We start from the raw sequence: 26,301 nt of genomic DNA, 5'->3' as shown, positions 1-26,301 counted from the left end.
TTATAACAGAAGATCTTTATTTGTATTTGCAAAAGTGCAGTAAATGAACTCTGGATTTCAAACAAGTAAAAAAAAAAAAAAAGCCAAATGGAGGCAGGAAGAGGAAAGTTTGAGCATTTATGCCTCTGCTGTCAAGAGTGGTATATTAGTCACATCGTGGATGCCATCTTTATCGATGAATCGAGCATTGAATGAAGGCAAGTTCAGGATGAAGCGTTTCTGAAGCTGTGGGAAACAAGAGCCGTGTTTACATTAAATGTTTTTAGAAAGTCACCTAAATGTTTGCAAGAACTCTCAGCAGCACAGCACTGTCTCATTTCCTCTGTGAGCAGCTGGCAATAACAAGCACCCAACTAAGAAATCCAAGAGGTTTGAGCAAAATGTTCCCTGTGAAAGTTTACCCCTATTCTCAGGGAGTTATCATCTATTGCTGGGAGAGGCAGAAGGCAGGCAGAGTCCTACTGTTAGATCACCATGTGATCTGCAGTAGACTGCAAGGGTTTCTGACTTCCAATAGTTAAAGCATTAACAAGTAAATAAATAAGAAATTTTATTACCACAAATTTGTATTTGGGGCCATTAACCCAGAGGGAGGGCAACATCACACGAAGCGTGCCCACTCTCAAGGAGAAGGGGCAAACAACAGACTTCAGTTACAGGTAGGTAGCCGTGTTGGTCTGCCATAGTCAAAAAAAAAAAAAATCCTTCCAGTAGCACCTTAGAAACCAACTAAGTTTGTTCTTGGTATGAGCTTTTGTGTGCATGCATGTATCTGAAGAAGTGTGCATGCACACGAAAGCTCATACCAAGAACAAACTTAGTTGGTCTCTAAGGTGCTACTGGAAGGATTTTTTTTTAATTTTTTATTTTGAACAGACTTCAGAATATTGGCTCCTGTCCCCATTTTCTCTCCTCTCCCTCAGCCACTCAGGCAAACAACAGGTATCAAAATTGTCCATTCCCAACCCTTACATGAATGTCATCCAAACAGATTTTTTTTTGCCCGGGGGGGGGGGGGAGTGATCTGTGCCATTGCTAACCTTACACTAATCACTTATATCTTAGCTTCGGTGCTCTTCACCTGTAAAATATGGGTACTAGTTGCCTGCCTTTGTGCATCTCTTACGCCAAGAGTTGCATGTTAGAATCAATTATCTATATGGTAACTCTAATGCAGATCTGTCGCCCCTGGAAGGTTGTTCAGAAGGAAATGTGGCCCTCAGGCTGATAAAAGTTTTCTTCCTCTAATTTAAAGTAATGATGATACTCTTATAGGTATGAATTGGACAAAGAGCTAACCCCCCCCCCCAAGGGGCAGAAGGATGGGTTATCAATATTAATTGTGGAAGAACCAGAAATTTAAAATGTCAACAGTTCTAAACTTTACTACCTAAACATGAAGTAAACTAAGATGGTTGGGGTGGGGAGAGCAAGGAATGCTTATTCTCCAGTAACCAATTCCACATCTGGCTGCTCTGTATTTATTTCCCCTTGTAGGAAGAATAATTTTTTTAGCGGGGGAGATGTAGCAGGAGAAGGAAGGGGGAGAGTTAAATCAGTGGCCAAACAAAGGCAACCAAACATTAGTCTCCTGGGCAAGGCAGGTCACTCACCTCCTCGAGACATTTCTTGAGAACCTCCAATGCTTCTTCACGGGTGATACCTGCAGGAGGAAAAGAGAGCACCACAGACAGCTTTAATTAGCCGCCAAGTCTCCTGGCCTCCTAAAAATCTCTCTGATGAAGTCCGAACAGCTTTTCAGTTGTGCACAAAGGAACGAAAGGCTCTTTCCCAGCTCTGAGAAAACTCGTTCCACATGTATGAAGGATCACCTGTGGCCCAGCTCCCTTGCCCAACGAGCCGTCAAAAATCGATTTGTTCCACCCTAACGGGAAGCCAGGCAGAATCCTGCCTCCCACGGCCAGGGGCTCAGGCGCTGGAAGAGCCGGGCCACCTCAGCCTTCTTGAGCTTATTACCACATTAAATCAGCTCCATCTGTCCACAGCCGGTTGCAAATCACTCAAAGGAGTGTGTGTGCATGTGTAGAGGGGGGGTGGTCGGGAGGGCTGGGCTTTAAGTGCTACGTTCCCTGTTGGGTACTGATTTTTAACAATGGAAATGGCACGTGTGAGAAGTGCCCCAGCTCTTCTCACACATTGGAAGAAAAGGTTTACCCATGCTTTTGGTTGGGGTGGGAGGGAAAGAGACAGCAAACTGTCAAAATGTTAGGCTGGGGGACATAATTCTGCTGCCGCCAATCATGGGGGGTAAGTGGGAGGAGACCCGTTTAAAATGAAATTTTAAGGAAGCAGAGAATCAAAAGGCAGAATTTGCACACTACCTGCTTCTTCAAGGTTGGTTTCCAATCAACAGCTGGTCACAAATATTATTTATTAAACCTGTATCCCACCCTTCTTCCCAAAGGAGCCCAAGGTGGCAAACACCAACATATTAAGACAAGGCAATTAAAAAAAAAACATATTAAAAAATCTAAAACGTAGTGCATCTAAAAACATAAAAAAATTAGCAAACATTTTAAAAGTTTGTCAGAATTTCTATTTTTCCCTCTAAAGTTTGAATACAAAGCTGCCTCCGCTGTCAGAGGAAGTAAGTAATTGTCAGCTGCTGGGAACTGCAGAGAGGAGAGTTGCTGTTGCAATCATGTCCCGCTTGCAGGCTTCCCATAAAGGCATCTGGCTGGCCATTGTAAGGACCGGATGCTGGAGCAGATAGGCCTTTGGGCTTGATCCCGCAGGGCTCTTCTTATCTTCAAATTCAGATCTACAGCATGAACGCAAAATTCTAACTCAAAAGTTTTGGAATTAGAGTACACTAAACTCGCTGCCTTTACAGGCATTGGCTATGTAACAACTGTCCATTCTCAAACACATTCCGCGCCACTGCAGGTTAACCACTAGCTAAATGGCCATTCTCTTTCCCACTTCAGATGTTGCAGACATCAATGACAATGATCTCCAGGGCAATCTGTTGGTCTTCAGTGCTGTGCAATTGGGTTTTTTTGTTCGTTTGTTCGTTTTAAATGAGAGCTTGATGTTGTTTCCTCCAGCTTGAGGAAAAGCTCAAGCGTACAAATGCTTTAAATGAATAAAGTCAGATACTAAATACCACTGCATGTCAACAATCAAACACTATCAAATACTAAAATGTCTTAAGATATAAAGTGGAAATAACAAATATTCAACATCAAAAGTCGTAGTAAAGTGGTGTTAAGTTGGGGAAGCAAATTAATATCAGAACTACTCAAATTCTATTAACTGCCAAGGAGGAAATACTGAAACCCTCATCAAAAGATTCTATGCATCTGCACACTCATCACAGAAGTACCTGATATCTGGATATTAGAAAATCTGAGCTTCTAGCCCTCATGCAGGTTGGAAATGAACACTGGTAGCGTTCGCAGAAGACTGAAAAGCCAGGGAGGGGGCTAGGAAAAGGGTTTTGGCTGTTAGGAAGATCCGACCATTGCATCTCTTCTTGCCTCCTTATCAAGACTGATCCAGAGACTTTTGGTGTACCAGGCAAATTCAAATTTTGCCACTACCTACCCAAACAAATCTCATTGCATGCCTGATAATCAAGAGTCAACACAAGATTTGTAAAACTTCTGTAACTTAACTATCATACGTTGTTGCTGGGGTGATGCTGCAAAGGTGCCCTTGCGACACCAGTGCTGCCCCAACCTACTGGGATGACACTGGGGTGGTGGCAAGGTCAGGACTGTGTGGGCACACTGGCAGGAGCACTAGATTGGCTCCTCTAAAGCTCCAGCACTGGGCTGGCCTTGCTACTGCCCTGCATCTTCACCATTAGTGGGAGCAATGCCAGCGCTAGGAGGACAGCTCTGCACTACCACTCTACTACACCAGCTGCTCCTACCGGTATCATATTGTGGCCCAATTTTTTTTAATTTTAATACTGCAAGCTGCTCTGTGACACCCATATGAAGGGTAATATTTCAACAACAACAAATAATCATTCCTCAGATTCTGGGACACCAGAAATCTAAACTCAGGTTACAATCTGCATTTGAGCTATGAGCTGAAAAAGCAAATAAATCTCTCTCTCCTCAGGGTGCTTCCCTAGCTAAGGCAGGCTGCCTCATTTGCCTGTACCACCAAGGATGGCCATGCTGCGAGTGATTATATTATAGTGTTCTGGGGTGGGGTGGGGGGAATGGGTTGAATCCAGACTAACTTAGTTGTTCCTTACTCCCATTGATATCTGAAGGGACTTAGGGTTGTCATAACTAATTTTTCATATTGACTGTATTGATTATAAAGCTGTTGTCTCCAATGGTATTTCGTGATGTGATCAAACGGTGTTTGATTATATGGTACGTAGCTTGCTGCATCTTATATTGGAGTACACAGTTTTGTGAAAGCTATGGCCTAGAAATACAACCAACCCCAATAATTTACGATTTTGATGTGCTTACCTGGTTTATAGTAGCGATCAAGGATGCTGAGCGTCAGGAAGGCCCCATAACCGTGGGCTGCAAACGGAGCTTTAGCCAAAGAGGCAAGGTAATCCATGTAGTAAAGGGCAGGCCCATCTTGCTCATCAAAGCCTGCCAGCAGGAGGTTGACATGATAAGGAGTCTGTAAAAGAAGCAAAAGAAGCTGTTAGAACACAGATCTGGTTATCATAGAATGACTTCTCAATATTCTGCATTTTTTCAAAGCACAAAAGAGAGTACCACAAAGGGCTAACTATATTGTGACCAAACTGTGTTTATGATGTTATTCAACTCTCTGCAGTCATCAGACCAAACATTTATGAATGTGCACTAGTCATTGGTTTTAGTTTTTAAAAACTACAAAAACAACAGAGTATAAGGAAGAAAACATTAGCTAAGTAGGCTGTGTCAAGAGTAACATCACAGGCAAAAGAGCTGCAAACACCACAGCGTCTTATTCACTTGTTCCCCCCCACAAAATGCAACCATAATATTTTCTGTTGTACGTGATTTAGGGCATCAAGTAATACAAAACTTTTAAATCAAACAAATAAAATCAAGGACAAGACCTCCACCGACAACCACAAACTGCTGTTGAGTTGTCACAGAGAAAGTTCGTGGAACCCACCCACCACAAATTGTCCGCGTCAGTTCTTAAGTACCATCTTAAGACAAAATTGGAACAGTAGACAGAGATCTATAAAATAAAAGGGATCAATATAATTGCTTTAGAATTCAGGAACAGAGCAGGCAAGTAATAATGATTCAGGTTTTTCCTATTGAAGCTGTGTTTTCATTCTGTGTTCCACCTTGTGATATATATGAAAGCATGGTTTATAAATATTCAAATAAATAAATAAATAAATAAAGTTGAGGGAAAGAATGCCTGGGATTCCCTTCCAAGATGGCAAATCACAGCTTTTGATTGTTCTGTTCTAGTTCCCATTCCCAGTCTGCACACTACCAGATGGACGCTTATAAAAGTATCAGGCAAGAAACCTCCATACTGTACAAGCAAAGGAATTTTTAAAAAGAAGAACACGGAAGAATGTCAGAAGGGTTTCCGAGATTGCAAGTTGCTCCAGCAACATTGATTTAATTAGCCAATGTTAACACCCCTTATTTACGCCTAAGCATGTTGCACATGCAGAAGCTGGCAAATCAAAGTTACCTCGTAATTGGAGAGTCGGGTTCCGGGCCACAAATGTGGCTTCTAAACACCGACTTCTAACCGAGTCTGTGTCAGATGTCAAAGCATACATACATAAATGATGTGCAAACTAATTAGACCCGGACAGCTGTGCAGCACTTTTCTTGGGAATGCTTTTTTGACACAGGCAACTGCAGAAGACATTTCAAGCCCCTTGCCTTAAAAAGTCAATTTCCCCCTTCCCTTACTTTTTTTGGAGGGGTGAGCTGTAAGTGTATGCAGGGGAACTACACACTGCAAGAGAGAGATCAGTCACTGAATGTAGTGGCATCACACTCCAAATAGAAGCTCAATTTACCCAAGTTCCTGCTATTATGCTGTCTGCCTTTCCATGCACCCACTGTTAAGGCACAAATGCACAAGTCACTCCTGAATGATGTGCTGGGGCACACTAACACACTTGCAAGGCCTGCTGCTAGGTAAAGTTAGTTGCTATGGACACAAGAGCAGCCCTGATGGGTGAGGCACATGGCCCATCTAGTCCAGCATCCTGTTCTCACGGGGGCTAACCGGATGCCTATGGGAAGCCTGCAAGCAGGACCTGAGCACAACATTGTCCCCCAGCAACTGGTGTTCAGAGGTAGACTGCCTCAAACAGTAGATAGAGTGCAATGCATAGCAATTATGGCTAGTAGACGCTGATAGCCTTATCCTCCATGAATGTGCCTCATCCTCTTTTAAAACCATCCAAGAACAGGAGGGCGGGGGGGGGGGCATCTCCAGGTCATAATGTGTTATACACTTAATTGTAGTTCCAACCTTTCTCCTCAAAGGTTTGTCACACATAAAGCTCTCTTCTGCACCAATGGTGCCCAAAGTCTTTCAAAGAGTAAAATCAGCATGCTGTCTTTATAAAATGGGAAGGAAACACACCATTGCATTTACCCAGAAATGAAGGACAGATAAATAGAAGCAGCTTCATCAAGGATCCAACAAGCACAAAGTACTGAGACATTGAGACGGGGCAACCTGCGACATCTCTGTATGATTTGACACCACAGCCAGGCCTCCCTTTCCTGGGTGTGGAGCAGGAACTTTGACTTATTTGGTACACTCAATGACCCTGTGAGGTGGGCCCAGCCAAGACCACAGCTGTTCCAGGGTGGGAGGGAGCATGAATTTGAACGTACATTAAACACAGTCGTCACCTATCTATGGGCACCTCGCACAAAACATTCCAAGGCTCACGTGGATTTTAGACTCAAGGTAGCCAACCTGTTGTGGATGACAACTCCCATCACCACATCAGCTACTCCCCTTGCAGACTCCCCCCCCCCAATAAAACGTTGCCTTTTTTGCTTCTTTTCTAAAAGTACACTTCAGAAAGTTCAGCTTAAGGGAAGGCTGGTTGAGAAGAGTCAAACAAGAGTGCATAAAAAGCAACAACAATGCCAACTTGGAGGAGTGGGATTCTTGCCTCTCTACTGCTCGATTTAAAATAACAGCAGTGATTAGGAAGAGCGTGAAATCCTTCAGAATTTACAGCTGAAGGGAACAGTGGTGACAACCACACCAAAACGCACGCGCGCACACACAACACAAAATCAGCAATGAGAGGTTGGGGCGGGAGTGGCGGTGTGACATCTGGAGGAAGTCAAAGTCGCCATGGAGGGGAGGGAGACGCAGTGGGCGCGAGGAAGGCATCCTACTAAGCGTGGACAGCAAGAGAGGAACTGACAGCCTCTCTTTGGACCCAGGCCAGGCAGTGCCACCTATAATTAAATGTATCATCGTACGGAGCAGCACTTTAACGGGGAAGTGTATAAATGCCTGCCTGCGGGTGGAGGGAGAGAGGCTTTCATTCTGTGCACAAACATAGCAGTCTTTGCATTCCCAGAAGGTGAAGGGGAGGGGGGGGGGCGGCAACAACAAGAGGATCAAGAAACCTTGTTCTGTATCATGTAAAATTGCAGCATTATGTCCTAGAGCTCCTTTGGCCCTTGGAAGCACCCTTCTGGTTTGAGGCCAGAAGCCCCACAGCAGCCTGGTGCACAAAGCCGTGGACTTGGTTTCCCTATGCTCAAAGAGGGAACTGGGCTGAGTTGAAGAACCCTGCATTTTGAGGTGAGGTGAGATGAAGTGTTCGCTTTGTGGTGGCACACTGGTACATGCAAAGGCATCAAGTGACTGCACACGCTGAAGAAGGCAACCGTGTCCTGTGACCAACAGCGGCCAGCCAGGCACCTCTATGTTCAGGGAGCCTCCAGAGGCAAGAGCCTTTCCGTTCGACTTCCCCTCCAGCAACTGGCATTCGAAGCTACACAGCTTCTGATCTGGAGGTGTAGATAAGCTGTCAAGGGACAAGCACAGGGTCAAATGCATCCCTCAGGATTCATGGAGTTGCATCTTATGCTAGCTTTACTCAGTGTAGACGTGCTGAAGCTAATGGACATTACCAAGTTAGGTCTGTTGATATCAATGGGTCTCCTCTGCTGCGGGAGACTGATCAAATTCAGTAGAGCTTAGTTTCTCTGTCTGGTTCTTGAGACCCTCTCAGGTTCATACCCCTCAACCATTCTGCTTTGCATCCTCCATTAGTCTCTGCTTGAATGGAAATGGGTCCTTGAAATTTTGATGCCTCTTGCTTGCCTGGATGGAGTCCAGGGAGGGCTGTGTGAGCTTGTATAGAAACTAGCCTACTGCATAAAATTTATGTTTGTTGCTCCACTCACTTCTGCCTCTGCCCCCCCCCTTGCCAATGGTAAGGTAAACACCAGGCTGAAAACAGTTTCTTATCCCTGCCATAAACCATTGCTTACTATGCCCAAGCATATTTTGCACACTTCACTCCTCTGAGCTTGTAGTGGGAAGAAACAACTGTGGTTTGTTTCACTCCCAACAAACTGATTTGTAGCCAAAGCTTATTCTTGGCTTACTGATTATGGTTTGTCATGAGATGCTAGTTGGGCCACGGTAGGGTAATGAAGTGTAACATTGATGCACACTGCTGCAAAAATTCCTAATTTCACATATATAAACATTGACAGGGTTTAAACTAGCAACTAATCTGAAAACTGATTTGGAGGTCATGGTGGATAGCTCAACAGAAAATACTAAGTGTCAGTCCTTTAATTTGAATGTCACATTTTTCTTCACTTATAAAAGAGAGCTACATTTCTTCACATCTCTCTCTCTTTCTTAGAAAGCTATTTGCCTTTACCTTGTCATGTCAAGTATAGAGTTTCATTCCTTGTCCCAGGAATTACTATTTTTTTTGGGGGGGGGGAATTTGTCATGCTAAATCTGTGGATTATGAAGCAAGCTATGTGCACAAATGTGAGCCTTCGTTTCACTTTGAGGGAAGCCATAATGTTGTGTAGATCAGCCTTCCCCAACCCAGATGTTTAGACCGGCTGTACGGAATGAAGCAGTTGCCCAAAACATCTGGAGGGCATCAGGTTGGGGAAGGCTGATGTAGGTTTCACCCTCTTAATCTTTTACACAACTTCTGAAAGAGACGAACCCACTTGCTCTGACATTTCAGCTTTAGAAATGCCTTGCTGGATGAGAGCAGAAAGAAATATCCCTGGAAGCTCGTAAGTCAAATCTTACATCATCTGCCCCAGTGACTGGTATAAGATGATTTAGACCTCTTTGTATCTCATCATTGACAGACCTACCCTCCACAAATTTGTGTAACCCCTTTTTAAATGTGCAACCACATCCTGTGGCAGTGAATTCTGGACTGTAAAGAACAGCTATGGAAAACTACCTCCTTTTGTCATGCCAGAACCTAAACCCAGAACTGTAAGCCCAGGGTGGGGAACCTTTCACAGCCCGAGGGCCACATTTCCTCCTGGGCAACCTTATGAGGGCCACCAAGTGGTGGGTGGGACCATAGGCAAAAGTCAGCAGAGTAACAAGAGTAAATGCTATCTTTGTATTGCAGCCAACACACCCCTCTCTATCCTCCATTTAGACAAGCAACAGGTGTTATCAGGTACAGGTGGGTAGCCGTGTTGGTCTGCCATAGTCAAAACAAAATCGAAAATTCTTTCAAGTAGCACCTTAGAGACCAACTGAGTTTGTTCCTGGTATGAGCTTTCGTGTGCATGCACACTTCTTCAGATAGCAATAGGTGTTATCAGGGTTCAAGGACACATTCCAGCCAGGCAAGAAGAAAGACAGGGTGCAATGCAGGGCCAGGGAAAGTGCAGGCAGCAGACAAAGAAGCCAGGAGGGCTGCATTTGGCCCCGAGGCCGGAAGTCCCATTCCCTTGCTACATCTGACCAATTTCACTGGATGACCCTAAATTGTAGGATGAGAGAGGGTGAAACCATTCTCTGTCCATAGCACACATTGCCTGGTAAGCCTCTCTCATGCCCTTCCTTTTAATCATTTCTCTCATTTTTTTCTTTCAAGCTTAAAAAAAAAAAAAAGCCACAAACACTTTGGATTTTCCTTGTTGGGAATGCGCTCCAATCTGCCGAACGTTCCCACTCCCTGGCATCAGCTCCAGATTGCTCTCTGTTCTTCTCATTAGAGCAGCAGTTGCCCGCTGTAATTAAAACCACTTCCAAATTTAATGACTTAAGCGGCAACATGACACAGATGCCTTATTATACCAGATAGTTAACACAGTATTCATTTTCCCAGCCAATTTCACTTGCTAATCTAAAACATTGCCACTACCTTATAATCAAGGTGCTGCAAGGGGGCACACAGTGGTGCCGTCAGGGCAGGACTTTGGGGCAGATGTCCAGGCCCGACCCCCACGTGGTAGAATGAGCAGGAGTGTTCCCCAAATGCAGCAGGGCTGGCTTACCACATTTTGAAGTAATACACATTACAGTGTAAAGGGGGGGGCACAAGACCATTAAGTCCAGGTTTAAGGGTACCTCAAACTTTTCCCAAATGGGTTATCCCAAACACCTGTTTGCCCCATCCAAACCATGGGCAGCCAATGTCATGTTCACAGTGCAGTAACACAACCACAGGACCCAGCAGCACCGTGGGTTGTGTTATAATGGCAGGCTCATCGCAGTGCAGCCTTGGTCAGGTGGTGGTGGGTTTTTTAAATAGGCTCCTACTCCCAAATCTTACTATTCTATCCAACAGCTTCATATTATTCAGCAGCAGGAACATGGGAAGCTGCCACATACACAGTCATATCATTAATCCTAGCTCAGTATTGTCTACATCCATGGTTCTCAAAGGGTGTGGCACACTACAATGGTGTGGTAGGAGAGGATGGCAAGTGTGGCAGGAAGATTCAAGGACAGTCAAAGAAACATTTAAACATTTCAGTGTAGTATATTATTGTATCAAAATATATATATTTTTATTTGCAGAATATGGATATTTTGGGAACAATTCATGTTTGCATGTAACTGCATTGCTTTATACTTTCTGGATGTCCAGTGAGCATATTATAAAGTATTTGATTTATATATCAGCTTTCATCACAAGATCTCAGGGAAGTTCATAAGATAAAAATACAAGGTAAAAAGCACAAATAAACAAGGTAAAAGCACAAATGAATGGTTAAAACGGAAACAAAAAAATAATAATCCCCCTCACAAACACATTTAAAAAGCTGTAGAATGGTACCGGTAATCAGCCAAAGGTCTGGTTGAAGAGGAATGTTTTTGCCTGGCACCCAAAGGTTTATAATGAAGGTATCAGACAAACCTCCTCATAGTAGATGTGCTCTATGTTATAAATCAAGCACTGCTAGTTGTTGTTTGTTTGTTTCCCAAGATATTTCTTACCGATTAAAAAAAATGGTGTGGCACACAAAAGTGTGGCCGAGAAGAAGAAGAAGAAGAGTTTGGATTTGATATCCCGCTTTATCACTACCCGAAGGAGTCTCAAAGCAGCTAACATTCTCCTTTCCTTTTCTCTCCCACAACAAACACTCTGAGGTGAGTGGGGCTGAGAGACTTCAAAGAAGTGTGACTAGCCCAAGGTCACCCAGAAGCTGGATGTGGAGGAGCAGGGAAGCGAACCCTGTTCACCAGATTACGAGTCCACTGCTCTTAACCACTACACCGCACTGGCTCTCCAAAGAAAAAGGTTTGAGAACCACTGGTCTACAATCAAGGGTGCGAAATCTGTGGTCCTCCAGATGTTGCTGGACTACAACTCCCATCATGCTCTCTGGGGCCGACGCATTGGACTCCAACATCGGGAGGGCTCCATGTTTCCCCACCCTTCTCCAGCTACACTGAAAGACAGCAGTTCTTCAGGGTTTCAGACAGGAGTCTTTCCAGTCGTACCTGATCTTGGGACGCCTGCCGGCAAAGCAGCCGTTTTACCACTGAGCTGCGGCCCCTCCCCATTTCCCAAACTCTGCGTGCAGCTTTGCTTCTTGGCAAACTCAACCCTGCAGGGCCAAAATGGCTTCAGGTTTCACAGAACAAAAGCAGCTGTGTTCATATTTTTAAATATTAGTGCTTGTTTTTTAAAGGAGCAATCAACTGAGCCCAACCTAGGAGACAAATTCTAACCCAGCTCCCAAATTTGGTGATTTTATGCCTGCAGGAATTGAAGCGTAACATGTGCCTCCCCCTCCCCAAGAGGCAAACACTGCTAGGGTTTATACAGCCCCACGTCATCAGAGACCCCATATCTTGTGGGGCCCATCTCTTTTGACTTGTGCACAAAGGGAGAAAATAGGACATTGCCCTTCTGACTGCTGAGCCCTGAGGGCAAATGTTTGTGAGCCCATTTTAAAATGTCTTCTGATCAGAATCACACGATTAGAGAGGGGTCTGATCAGCAGCAGGAAAAAGGGGGGAAGGGGAGAACAGGGTGCCATTGATCCATGGCAGCTAGCAGAGCCAGCAATGCCACTGGATGGAATAGGCCTGCCCACCCAGAACACTAGCCTCTGCTCTTTCATCCTAGAGTGTCAGATGTGTGCATACTCTGCTTGTATGTGCACACACTATAACAACATTTATACAAACCTTTCCCAAGCACTGTTGTTTCAGAGAGCTTTTGGCACACACCGTCACTATATGATTATCTGGCTCAAGAATTGTAGAGAGGGAAGGGACCCCGAGGGTCATCTAGTCCAATCCCCTGCAATGCAGGAATCACAACTAGATCATACATGACAGGTAGCCATCCAACCTCTGCTTAAAACCTCCAAGGAAGGAGAGTCCACCACCTCTTGTGGGAGTCTGTTCCATTGTCAAACAGCTCTAACTTTTGGAATGTTTAGTCGGAATATCCTTTCTTGCAGCAATTTTCTGTTTTACTTGTTTCATTAAAACTTTGTTTTATGCATTTGCAACTGCTGTATGTTGTTGTTGTTAATAATAATAATACTCTGCCAATCTGGCTGGGTTTCCCCAGCCACTCTGGGTGGCTCCCAACAGAATTAAAAGCACAATAAACCACCAAACATTAAAAACTTCCCTAAACATGATTGCCTTCAGATGTCTTCTAAAAGTCAGATAGTTGTTTATTTCCTTGACATCTGATGGGAGGGCGTTCCACTGGGTGGGTGCCACTACCGAATGGTGGGATGTACGTATTTTGAAGCAAGCAAGCTGGCACTTCCTAAAGTACAAGAGGAAATGACTACAAAAACTGAATAAGAAAAGAACAGAATAAGAAAAGCAGCCCAGAAATGAAAGCATGTTCCTCAAAGTGACCAGGAGATTCTCACTCTGATGCCAAGAGCTGCAGAGTCCCATTGAAAGACTGTTTGCCTTCCATGCAAAAGAAGGGTAGGGAAATAATTCAGAAAGCAAGGAGTCACCCCCCCTTACCCCCCCTGCCCAAAGTGGCACAACCGCGGTGTCAAAGTGCACTGTTTGCTGGAAGGCACTGCCATCTGCAAGAGCGCAACATTTCATCTCCGGTAAATAAACACATCTGCTTCTGCCAGTGTCCTCCCTGCTGTGTGGCCCATCTGGAGCAGGTAAGCTGGGAGGCAAGCGTGGGCACGGAGGGAGAGGAACAGGCAGGATCAGGCCTCAAGGGACCTGGCACGCAATGGAAGGAGGCTGAGTCCCGCCCTGTCGCATCCTGCTACCCCCTCTTCGCCAAGTGGCATGTTAAATTGCCCTCGTTAGTGAGGATGCTCCAAGCCAGTGTCACCTGGGCCATCTGTTCCAAAGGTCACATGACCTTGCAGAGCAATGCAAGAAGGGAACACTCAGTAACCAGGGCAGTTTGGGAAAGAAAACCCATTAATTGCGGTGTATGTTTCTTTCTCTAAAGGAGTCCCCTACAGGCTGGTAAGGGAAAACTAGAAATCCAAATACAGTGGTACCTCGGGTTAAGAACTTAATTCATTCCGGAGGTCCGTTCTTAACCCGAAACCGTTGTTAACCTGAGGCATGATTTTGCTAATGGGGCCTCCCGCTGCCACCACGCCACTGCCGAGTGATTTCCATTCTCATCCTGGGGCAAAGTTCTCAACCTGAGGTACTACTTCCAGGGTAGTGGAGTTTGTAACTCGAAGTGTTTGTAACCCGAAGTGCCACTGTATATATGTGTGTGTGTGTGTGTGTGTACACGTGTACACACACACACACACACACACAGGAACTGGCCCACAAAGCATTCCCTATTTCACCCCGCTATACTCAATACAGTGTTACCTCAGGTTACAGACGCTTCAGGTTACAGACTCCGCTAACCCAGAAATAGTACCTTGGGTTAAGAACTTTGCTTCAGGATGAGAACAGAAATCACGTGGTGGCGGCGCGGCGGCAGCAGGAGGCCCCATTAGCTAAAGTGGTACCTCAGGTTAAGAACAGTTTCAGGATAAGAACGGACCTCCAGAACGAATTATGTTCTTAACCCAAGGTACCACTGTATCCAAACATGCTATTATTTTGCAAAATGGTTTTCTACATTCTCGTGCAGACAATATCATACCACATCAACCAGGATTAGCTGCTCATTCAAGAGCCAGGAGGTTGCCCAGGATAGTGGGGAAAGATGGGAGAAAAACTAGTCAGTTGACTAGCCAAATACTGTCAAAATAAAGGTCATGCATTAATTTAAGTATTAACTTTGTAAAACTGTAACACAGACAGTAAGATCTACGTAGAAGTGTAACACAGGGAGATTTATACAATGGACAAAAATAGCAATGAAACGATGAAATGAAACACTATTATAAACCATCATATACACCCAGCAATGCTATGTACATTTAAATACACATCAACAATATTCAAGAGACTGAGTGGCTTTGGGGGCTTTCATTAAGAACCCCCAAAACAACACATCTAATTGAAGGGAGACAGCAGTGAAAGTTGCACCCATCCCAAGGCCCTGTTCTGACATACTAGTAAAGCCATGGAATGGCAGTCACAAATGGTATTTGCATTCACATGCTCCCTTCTCACCACATGCACTCCACTCTCCCCCCCCCCCCCGGTTTGAGCAAGCTGTCTCAAAATCAGAAATGGAGTTCTAACCTGGTTGGCCTAAACTCGAGAAAGTGCATGACCCTGACACAGTGCAGACAGCCAGACCATGGTTTCCCCCATATGGTATGAGTCAGGCGAGGGTTCAGGGCAGTGCCCAGGAGCCTGGAGTGCTGGGAAGCAAGACGGCCCCACAGTTTCCTTTGTGAGTAGAGACACAAGAAAAGGCTACCTCCCACATAAGAATGTCATTCTTACCTTCCTAAAAATAACTCACCATAGTCACAATATTATACAACCAATTGACAAGGTGTCCCACCAGGGACCTAAGAACATTAAGAAAAGCCCACTGGATCATTTCAGTGGTCCATCTAGCCCAGCATCTTGTTCTCACAGTGGCCAGCCAGATGCCTCTGCGAAGCCCATGAGCAGAACCTGAAATCAAGAACACACTCTCCTCCTGCCGTTTCCAGCAAATGGTATTTAGAGGTGTACACTGAGGAATAACATAGCCGTCAGGGCTAGTAGCTATTGATAGCCATTTCCTCCATGAATTTTCTAGTCATCTTTTAAAGCCATCCAAGTTGGTGGCCATCATTACCTCTTGTGGGAGTGAATTCCATAGTTTAACTATGAACCGTGTCTTCTGTCTTTCATGAACCTTCATTGGGAGTCCATGAGTTCTAGTGGTATGAAAAAATTCTCTGCCTACTTTCTCCATACCATGCATAGTCTTTTCCATCATGTCCCCTCTTCGTAGCCCTTTCTCTAAACTAAAAAGCCCCCAGTGCTGCAACCTTTCCTCCATCCCCATCATCATTCTGGTTGTCCTTTTTCTGAACCCTTTCCAACTCTACAATATCCTTTTCCAGGTCAGACCAGAATTGTACACAGTATTCCAATTGCATCTGCACCATAGATTGGTATAATGGCATTAGGATAGCAACATGTTTTCTTTTCTTTTAGAGATGCATCTGGTGCCATTTGATGGCCAGGAAACAGATAAAGGAGATAACAAGCAGAAGCGATAGGAGGAGGGAACTGCGTTCATGTTCCTGTGATGGAAAAGACAGCTGAGGAAGGAGAACTTTATTCAGTTTCTTGCAAAAGGACCATGAAAAGCTCAGTAATGGAATTAGGGGGAGAGGGAGAGGGAGAGGGAGAGAATGTGCACATGTGCGCACAGTTCAGCTTCATATGATATTTACTCAAAGCTTCATGTTCAGTTTTGACAAAAAGCACTTGTTTGGCTTAGCACATCAAACAGCTTTGCTCCATTAATCTTTCTCTCAAAACAATTTAAACAGAATCTGAGCATTTGCATGAGAAGTGAAGTCCTTATCAGTAGGATGTTTTTTAAAAGGGCTTAATTCCTTTCTGCTGTCTGTGGCTGCTTGAGAGAAAAACAATTCTTCACTCTGGAAGCTGAAAAAGTTAACACCATGAACGTTGCAAAGAACTGCCTATCACAAGTCTGTCCAACTTGCAATTCACAAAGCCAAATGCAGTAAGTCTCCTGGAGTTTGCTTCTTAAGTAGGACTGGAGGATGGGAAGGCACTTGGCAGGAGACAATTCAAAATTTATGTGTGTGTGCTACATTTGGCTCACTAGATTACAAACTGTGCGGACCTGGCCTATTAACCAGTATTTTGTTATAGTCTGTCAATCTCTTCAACTCAATCTGGGCCAAGCCTCTCGCTTGTCAGGAGGGAAGGTGGAGCCTTGCATGGGGTGTTTGTACATGTAGAAACTGATTTTGACATGCCTGAACATCACCTACTGAATGAACAAAGATAAAAGCAACAATTATTGCTCCACCCACTTTTGCCTCTGCCCACCACTGGTATACAGCCCCCAGGAGTTTGCCTATAAGCCTCATGGTATAATACTTGGTCCGATCCAGCATCTGAGTCCCAAGTTCTGAAAGGAAAGGTTCTGAACATTCATGCCATTCCATAGTTAACACTGAGAACACCCCAGCTAAATCAAAAGCATCCGGGTGCTATAAAGCCTCTAGCTGAGGAATGAAATCAAGGGATCTCAGGCCCATTGGGCTGTATGTACCAAGTGTTAGTCCTACTTGGAATAGATCCATTGAAATTAATGGACATAGGTAACTCAGGCCCATTAATTGAAATGGGTCTACTCTGAGTGGGAAATGCACAACCCACTGAAGCTGCATGACGTCTAGTACAGTAAGCCAATTTTACTTCTGAAGATGTCTACTGCACTAAGTCACACATTTCCCCAAAATCCAATTCAGGAAGTCTCAACAATCTTCCTATTAATATATTTTGTCACTAAAAGGTGCTCTCCCTCCCTCTCTCTCAAGTCTGAGCTCAGACTTCCGTGAAAATGTACTTTCAGATTTGGTGCAATATATGGAATAAGCACAGGTAAAGGTTGCTGCCTCACTTGTGAGTATCCAGATATCAAGTGGTATCTGGATGGTTGCAGTTAGATGGTTACTGGAATAACAGAACACAGTCAGATCCAGCAACAGCATTCCTATTTACTAGTTGACGTTCAACCAGTTACAATTAATATATAAAGCCCTTAACAGCTTAGAACCAGTTTACTTGCAGATTGCCTTACCCCATTTGTGCCCACTAGACCACTGTGATCTGTGAAACTGGCGCTGTTAGTTCCAGAAAATGCTCACACCGCAGTAAAAAATAAATATTTTATCATGGCAGCACCTACACTTTCGAACTCTCTGCCTACGCTGTATTCTTTTTGGCACCTGTTTAAAAACGTATTTGCTTAGGCAAGTCTATACTGACAAGTTGTAGTACTGTACACCTACCATATTTTTTAACAACAACCATTTTATTTGTACCCTGCCTATCTGACTGGGTTTTTAGCTACCGTTGATTATAAAACTCTTTCAGATGTTTTAAAATACCTGTTTTTAACTATATTTTATCAAGAATTCTAATATTATATATATATATATATATATATATATATATATATATATATATATATATATATATATATAGTTTTTTCCAAGTGATATATAAATTTTGTTGAATAAATAATATTCGTGGTATATGTAATTCTGTTACCTGCATGTTTCTACGGTCACAGATATGGTTCCAGCTCTTGCAAGGCACCTTTTTGTGAAATGCCTTTGCTCCATAGCAAAAAGATACCAAAGCCAGTTTGCAGAACTCTCAGTTATTAACTGCTTGCTGCTACCCCAACAACAACCATGCTGAAAAAAGCAGCTGTCTGTTCCTAAAGGAGAGGCTGATCACATGCAATCTCCATTTTTATGTGGTGCGTTCTGCCCTGCAGCACTCAGTCATGAGTAGGCACATGCCTGCAATTTTACTTTTTTTAAAGCAAAGAAGAAACAAATGTCATATCAGAAAGACCTGGAGAATAAATACTGCAATGATAAAGAGCTACACAGAAGGAAAAGGAAAAACAGAAATTATTTCTTTGCTATTCTGTGGAGACCTGAGTAACCTTAATGCTCATTGGCTCACAGCAGGTGTAGAGTAGGAGCTACAAGTCAGGATCTACCGATCTGAATTATACCTCTGCTATCATCTCACCAGGCAGGTGTAAAATAATCATCTGCATTATGAGTATACTACTGTCCTACCTTACAGGGCTGTTTTAAAAATGTACAAGGTGATGGTCATGGTGATTAATTTCATTTATGAATTGTGTCCTATACTATTACAACAGTGTAAGAATTGCATATATAAACAGTTTTAAACACTGCATATATAAAACAGTTTAAAACAACAGCAGCACACATATAAAATCGATTCAAATGTAGTATAGATACCAAGCAGCTGTGTTCAGATGTCACAACAAACTGAGCACAAGGGAAGGAAAGTACAAGTTTCTGTTCATAGTTAGGGACAAATCAGTTTCCCTTGTTTGGAGCATGGCTTGCTAAGACATTTGGATGTAGCCCACTGCATGTTGAGAGCTTTGAAAATTAAAAGCATTGTATAAATATTAAGTATAATGCAGTTTCATGTGAGCTGTCTCTGGTGTACAGCCCTTCCTCTATTACCCTTGGCACAGGGTTTCAAATTTAGTTGAGTGATGGGGTCCAAGCAGCCTCCCTTTAGGAAGCTTTCACATATGATACCAAATAAACATTTTGGCACTTGTGTTTGCAAATATGTAGCACACTGGTCTTCAGCTGGCAGGCTGGGACCTACTAGTGGGTTGAGGCCTGATCCAAGGTGGGTCACAACAGGACCACTACCACCATGCATATAAAAGGCAAAGGATTAAGATAGGGATCCCCAAATGCAAATTTGGTTAACAAGTGGGTCATAGCACATAAATGAGGAGAAAGGCTATTTTCAATTAAAATATATCACTCAGTACTGTAACCATTTAAGAACAATGTGAAATGGCACATGTTTTCCCATCCCTATGAAGCAACACAGACTCAGAAATGCCTGCTATCCGTTCCCAACCACCACCTTCACTAAAAGGTAAATGCAGCACTCAAAAATTCCTCTTAGGAATCCCTATTAAAAGTCATTACAAAAACATCAAGAGAAGCTAGTTGATTCTTAAAAACATATACATTCAAATGTCCTGATTATATTCGCCTTATTCCCTGGTTCATTGCCTGTATGGCAGTGGCATGTTCAGGGCCGTGCTATTAGACTGGCTCCCAACCTTGCACCTACTTTTCCCAGAGCAACTGTATGTACTACATGCCATTGTCTGTAACAGAAAGTCAACATGCAAGCTCCTGCCCATGTATGGAAGTGTGGTCCCACTGCACAGCTGACAGGGTGGATTTGATTTCATAGAATCATAGAGTTGGAAGAGACCACAAGGGCCACAAGGGAAGAGACCACAAGGGCCATCCAGTCCAACCCCATGCCAAGCAGGAAACACCATCAAAGCATTCCTGACAGATGGCTGTCAAGCCTCCGCTTAAAGACCTCCAAAGAAGGAGACTCCACCACACTCCTTGGCAGCAAATTCCACTGTCGAACAGCTCTTACTGTCAGGAAGTTCTTCCTAATGTTTAGGTGGAATCTTCTTTCTTGTAATTTGAATCCATTGCTCTTTGAATCAATTTAAATCACTAGCCAGTAAGACTTGATTTAAATCATTTTTTACAGAAACACTCATTCTTGCTGGTATAATCTTAATATTTACAACCAGATGAAGGTTTCATTTTTGGAATAATAAATTTCCAGAGTAGTTTTTACAGTTATATCAAAAATTACTGATTTGGTTATACTATTAGAAATACATTGACAGATAATTTTGAAATTATTGTGAGGTTTAATAAGTTAACTGTTTATATTTGTACAACTTTTCAGCTGTACTTTATTGGAAGTAGAAAAATAATCATTTCCTTAACAATAACATTATAGCATATGTAGCCATGTTTGTTAACTGATGTGGTTAAACGATTAAAAAACACACACACCTTAGACTGAGTTTTAGCACACATGAAAAACTTAAAACAAATCCTTATTTCCTGATGAATAGCATTTGGACTATAATGTAACTTAAATAGAAAACTATCTTTAGAAAGATTTTTCCTCCAAAAGCATCTTATTTTAAAAATCTGTTTTAATTTTTTTAAAAAAATCCAATTTAAAAAACTGATTTTTTTTAATTAAATCATTGATTTTTATCCACCCCGATAGCTGACATATCACTGCCCTACAATACATGGGCAGCATTCAACAAAATCTGGCACTGCCAATAGAACTGAGGCAACTATGCTTGCTACTTTGAAAAAATTATTTAATGAAATCAATGGACTAGAGCTTAAGTCTGCAGAAGGAAAATCTCCAATCTCCTGCTCCCCCCTTCACCACTCTGAACATGGGGCAGGGGCTGCTGGTGGAGAGGAGTGCTACCCAACCTTGTTGTGCATGATCCTCCCCTTTTCCAGAAGCCCCCATGACCCATCACACACTTGAAAGCTGAAGGGGACCTCCTGAACAGAAAGAAAGCACAACTTCTGAAATTTGCCTTACTTACCCTACTCCGCAGATAGTCAGCCAGATTTCGGCGTGTGAAATTGGCAGCTGCAGTCGGAGACAATTCATACCCTGTTAAGAAAAAGAAATAACCATCTACTATATATTTTGGCAATTTGTTTGTTGTTCATTTGGACACCTCTTGAGATATCACAGAGGCTTTCAGCTGTTTGGATACAAGTGGAAGACATTTTGAATCAAGATGGCAAACTGAACTTTTCAAAACTACGCTGATTTCAAAGCTCCACTGATGTTTTGATTTCTTGGAATTCCTGAGCGCCAGGTACAAGGCTGCTAGTAAACAGAAGGTGAATGGAAATTCATTCTAGGAGAATACCTAACATTTGTACAGCAACATCTTCAGCTGGTTTGCAAAGAAAAGAATATTTGTTATATTTGTTATAAAAAAAATCATTGAACAAGTGGAGCAATGATGCTCCAACCTCTTGCAGTCAGGGCCAGAAGCCTTCCTCAACAGATGAGTTGGGGCAGAGAATGTCACCAGCCTTGTCACCTGGGCACCTAAAGTTACTTCCTTTCCAGGTCTATGGAGGGAAAGAACAGCTAGAATTGTAGATAGAAGGGACCCAAAGGGCCATCTAGTCCAACCCCCTGCAGTGCAGGAATCACAGCTTGCATGCGGTAACTTCTAGACAGTTGCTGGTTTCAGATGAAGTTGGATTATATAATGGCAAATTCCGCTTTTGTGCAATTTTAGTTGATTAGGAGGTCTGTGATCACATAGATAGAAGTGAGGGAGCATGGGCACCAAGGGTGTATGGAAGACTTATGAGTTAATCCAAGGATGCAGAATTATCTAGTACCACTCTGTTAGGACTCTCCCACCCCAAACTGTGGGTGGGTGAATAGGAAATGAATATTTTGAATGAATCCTCAAGTAAAAAAAACTCCCTCCCCTTAGAAAATGTGTGTATCATAGCTGTCAACCCTCCCTGCTGTTTCTCAATGCTATAATAAGGGAATTTCCAGCAAAAAAAGGGAAAGGTTGACAGCTATGGTGTGTATTTATCCTACTTTTCTATTATTGAAGTACTAGTCTCCTAATGACAGAGTTTGCTTGCTCTTTGAATACAGATGGGGGAAATTAACTATGGGATCCCACCCCAAACCTTGACCTTGAAGTAATACACCCCAGTTATGCTATTGTTCTGGATGTGCAGACTGACTCTTAAGAGTCGAAAAGAACTGCAAGCATGTAATTTCCCCCCCAAAGTTGGCAGAAGTGCTCTGTAGACTCTCAGCAGTGTCATTCATGATAAGTGGGGAAAGAAGACTGTTAGAATGACAGATTTGAGACATGGAGGAGAAGGGGCACAGATCCATTCTTTGCAACTGAGCCAAATCAAGGTGCATGCCAAATCTGGGGGGAGAGAGAGTTATCAGCCTGGATCTAACATAATCATATGTCTTGTGGTTTTGTCTGCAGTGTTTAGAAAGCATACAGCTCACCAATGCAGAATCCTAAACTTCTTTATTCTACTCTATACATGCAGTGGCACAGCACCACACAGTACTCACCATTCCTCATCTTGTAGAGCTGGACATTTTTCTGGATATACTCTGCAAACTGGACAGTGTCCCCAGCCTCCCCAACACATAAAAGCAAGATTTTCTCACTCATCTTGAACATCTTGTCATGATCTAAATCAAGAGGATGGAGAAAAAACACACCAGTCAGAAATAAGAGCAAGCTACAGTGACGTGTTTCATTCTGAGAGACAGAGTGAGAGAAAAATGAGCAGAGTCTTCTGATTAATACAAGGGTTATTTTCCTCTTCATGGGAAAAGTTAAACATTAGTAACTTATTGAATAAACAAGACTTGCACACTTGTGGATTAATTACAGAATCAGATCTGAAGAACTTAAATAAGTTTTTTTTATCTTTAAACAGCCATCCATACCAACATTTTCATTATATAAATGTTTACAATTACTAGATCAATCAGTGACAGACAGATGATTAATTCGTTGGCAGTAGTAAAAAAATGATAAGGAATAGAAGTCTGAAAGCACCAGGTAGAGTTTAGGAAATGCTAAAAGTCATGGGGAGGGAGAGGGGTAGAAAGTCATGAAAATCGTTTTCCTCTGGAAATAACATTTTGAAAAAATAAGTGGTTTTTTTAAAAAAGAAAAAGACTTTACTGTTACTGTAACCAATCAGAGGAAGAATGCTTTCATATGCCACTAATGGTTCTGCAATCTCATCTTACCCTCAGCCTGCATTAACTAGATGATAGATAAATGTATTAAATTCATTTCCCAGAAGCCCCTTGTGTTTTTGGGGAAAGCAACATTCTATGTATTTAGGATCCCCTCCACAGAACAGTCTAAATCTCCGTATCAGAACCTCTCCATCATTTGCTGTTTACTGCTGAATAATCTTCCCTGCAGGACATGTTTAAGAGTTTCTGATATGTTCCACCCTTTAACAGGATTAGCAGAGTATTTCGCAGTTGTTAAAATAGAGAGAGAGAGAGAGAGAGAGAGAGAGAGAGAGAGAGAGAGACTTCTGCACATAGGAGTTTAGGAACACTAACTGCAGAGATTTTCCCTGGGATCTGAATGGGATGGGAAGGAAAGCTAACAAAATGCCAAGAGAGTCTTTGTCACCAGTTCTCAAAAGTAAAAGGTGGCAAAGGTTCAATGTGGTGCCCTCCAGATGTGTTGGGCTGTAAGCCCCAACAGCCTCAGCCAGTACAGCTGGCCTGACGGGAGTTGTAGTTCAACACATCTGAAGAGCGCCAGGTTGGCGAAGGCTGCTCTGCATAATGCACTAACAAAGAATGTTGCCCATCAGGCTACTGAGGGACAAACTAATCACTCCAGCATTTGAAATTCACTGGGTCCAAGGAGGGTGGACCTCCTGGAAAAAAAACCCCTGACTTCTGAACATGCTCAGTGGCCATTGAATGCTGGCTGACAGGTTTTTTTTTTGTTTTTTAGAATGGGGGCATAATTGAAAACAAGGGGGAAAGGAATGTAGTACTATATATGGGAAGCTGAAATCTTGAACAGAAGCACTACACAATGCAACATTTGGTGGCAGGTTCCACCTGCAACAATAAACGTAATCTATAGAAGAGTGGGAAACTGCAAAACTGCAGATGTTGCTGGACTTATCATCTCTAACCACTGGTCATGCTGGCCGGGGCTGATGGGAGTTGACCTAGAGCACTGGTATCAACTTTTGGGTTGAGACTTACAAATGATGTGTTTTCCAATAAACAATAAATTAGGGGGGGGGGAACCAATTGCCATAAAAGTGTGGTGATCTGATTATAAGTAGTATGTTACATTAGTTTTATATGCTAGCTCTCTAAAAAGTTTTTCCAGTAGCTAAATGTAGCTGGAAGTACTGAAATAATGTGGAAAAAATGATAACGTGCACTTAGTACAGTTTAAAATGGTGCATTAAAACAAATCCAAGACTTTACTTGGAAATAATTTCTATTGGAATAGCAGTATTTTAAGATACAACAACTCAATAGCACACACTTCCCTTACATTATTTAAACTTTAGGGGGGAGGGAAGTGAAAGTCCTATTCATACGTGCACACTTGAATTGCTGCACGTATGAATATTTGTGCTTTGCAGAGATATTCACTGGACAAAGTTAATTACAGCTTGGATTATAGCTAGCATTGTATTCATTCCAGTTGCTCAATTTAACTTGCATCACATTAATTACACTGTGGACGGACAGAGCAATCTAAACCTCTGATCTGTCATGCGCAGGAGGTTTGAATGCGACAGTGTCCCTCTGCCCAGCCTTGCTGGCCTCCACTCTGCTGCCCTGCTGATGAGAAGCACCACAGTGCACCTGGTGAAACAGCTGTAGTCAGTGGACACCCCCAAAATGTCGTGTTTTGGGGGCAGCATAGAAATAGCTGGATCCTGAGCTGCTGGGCCTCTTTGTTGCACCAGCCTTTTTTATGTGCTCTCCCCTTTCAACATGAGTACCAGGGCTGTGGATGTAGTAGTGGTGGTTATCCCACTCCATCAAGCCCAAGGGAAAAGTTCCAGTTACAGGTGGGTAGCCGTGTTGGTCTGCCATAGTCAAAACAAAATAAAAATTTCTTTCCAGTAGCACCTTAGAGACCAAGTAAGTTTGTTCTTGGTATGAGCTTTCGTGTGCATGCACACTTCTTCAGGGAAAAGTTGACAGCTATGCCAATCTAACTGCTAGGAATATAGGAAGCAAGATAAGCAAAGTTGCCTTTCTAGCCCAGTACTGTCTGTCAGGAGCTCTCCAATATAAAGGAACTTTCCCATCACTTGCTACATGGACCTTTTAACTGAGTATTGAACCTCAGATCTTCTGGATGCAAAGCATGTGCTCTTCCACTGAGCTATGCCCATTCCCATGAAATACAGGAAAAAGGGAGCTGCTTTATACCTAGACCCATAACCACAACTATGACCAGTTGTGACTTTCCGGCATTTCCCAGACCCCTCCTGCATACCCATCTATAGTCTACAGAGATGTTTTTACAGAGTGAAGATTGCAAAAACCGAACCTGCTACTCCCTGCACAGAAAGCACGTGCTCTGGTACTGAGCTGCACTCCCTCCCCTAAGTTGTGGAATCACCTCCACACCGAAGTGCGCCTGGGATCTTCATTACACAGCTTTTGAGAGGCAGCACCTCTTCACCTCGGGGTGCCCAACCTATTATTGCAACTATCTTCTGTTTCAAACTATTTGCAATGTTGTAACCCGCCTTGGGACGTTATGGCGAAGTAAACCGAACTATAGCTACCAGGTTGGAATGCATGTCCTGCGTGGAAGGTTAACTACGACTAGGCCAAATTCCACCGATTCCACCAACGGGAACTCGAAGGAGACTAATTTAGCCTGGATTAGATTAGACTAACTTAGTTTCGTTTTCGAAGAAGCGGAGATGCCAGGGACTGATCTCACCAACACTACGCGTGCGAAGCAAGTGCTCGGCCCGCTGATTGCCCCCCCGCCGCGCAGCTCTGAGGCTCACTTTTCCTCCCCACCCCACCGCCCGCCCCACTCCCACCTCCCTCCTAGCCGAAGCCCAGGGACTGACCGCGCTTCATCTGGACAACGCTGGAAGCGGCGATGGTGTCAGCGGCCACCAGCACGAAGTCGGGCCCTTGAATGCCAATGAGGTACTCCATCGGGCCCGGCCGGCAGCGACTAAAGCAGGAACGGGCAACTGAACTTAGGCTGCTGAAGGGAGAGAGCGCGGAACGGTGACACAGCGAGACGGCGGAAAAAGAGCCGGCGCGCCGCGG

General features: G+C 43.4%; 1 protein-coding gene across 1 annotated transcript; it reads right to left on the bottom strand.

Moving 5' to 3' along the window:
- Positions 1-26,299, bottom strand: PSMB2 (proteasome 20S subunit beta 2). The gene is made up of 6 exons (XM_033157722.1): positions 26,094-26,299; positions 22,555-22,677; positions 21,017-21,087; positions 4,458-4,620; positions 1,614-1,663; positions 1-225 (listed from the first exon to the last, which is right to left on the bottom strand). The coding sequence occupies exons 1-6, from the start codon at positions 26,182-26,184 to the stop codon at positions 118-120; spliced, it is 606 nt and encodes a 201-aa protein (XP_033013613.1). The 5' UTR covers positions 26,185-26,299; the 3' UTR covers positions 1-117.
- Positions 26,300-26,301: the final 2 nt, after the last annotated feature.

Source organism: Lacerta agilis, chromosome 8 (assembly GCF_009819535.1).
Source record: "Lacerta agilis isolate rLacAgi1 chromosome 8, rLacAgi1.pri, whole genome shotgun sequence".
NCBI lineage: Eukaryota > Metazoa > Chordata > Lepidosauria > Squamata > Lacertidae > Lacerta > Lacerta agilis.
This window is presented reverse-complemented; position numbering and strand designations above follow the sequence as displayed.

What these genes read in the sequence shown, in the direction of transcription:
- PSMB2 (XM_033157722.1), bottom strand. Translation starts at nt 26,184, where the DNA reads ATGGAGTACCTCATTGGCATTCAAGGGCCCGACTTCGTGCTGGTGGCC. An exon ending in CGTTGTCCAGATGAAGCGCG is followed by an intron (nt 22,678 to 26,093) that starts GTCAGTCCCTGG and finishes CTCTTGATTTAG; the next exon opens with ATCATGACAAGATGTTCAAG. An exon ending in CTGACTATCTGCGGAGTAGG is followed by an intron (nt 4,621 to 21,016) that starts GTAAGTAAGGCA and finishes CTTCTTTTACAG; the next exon opens with ACTCCTTATCATGTCAACCT.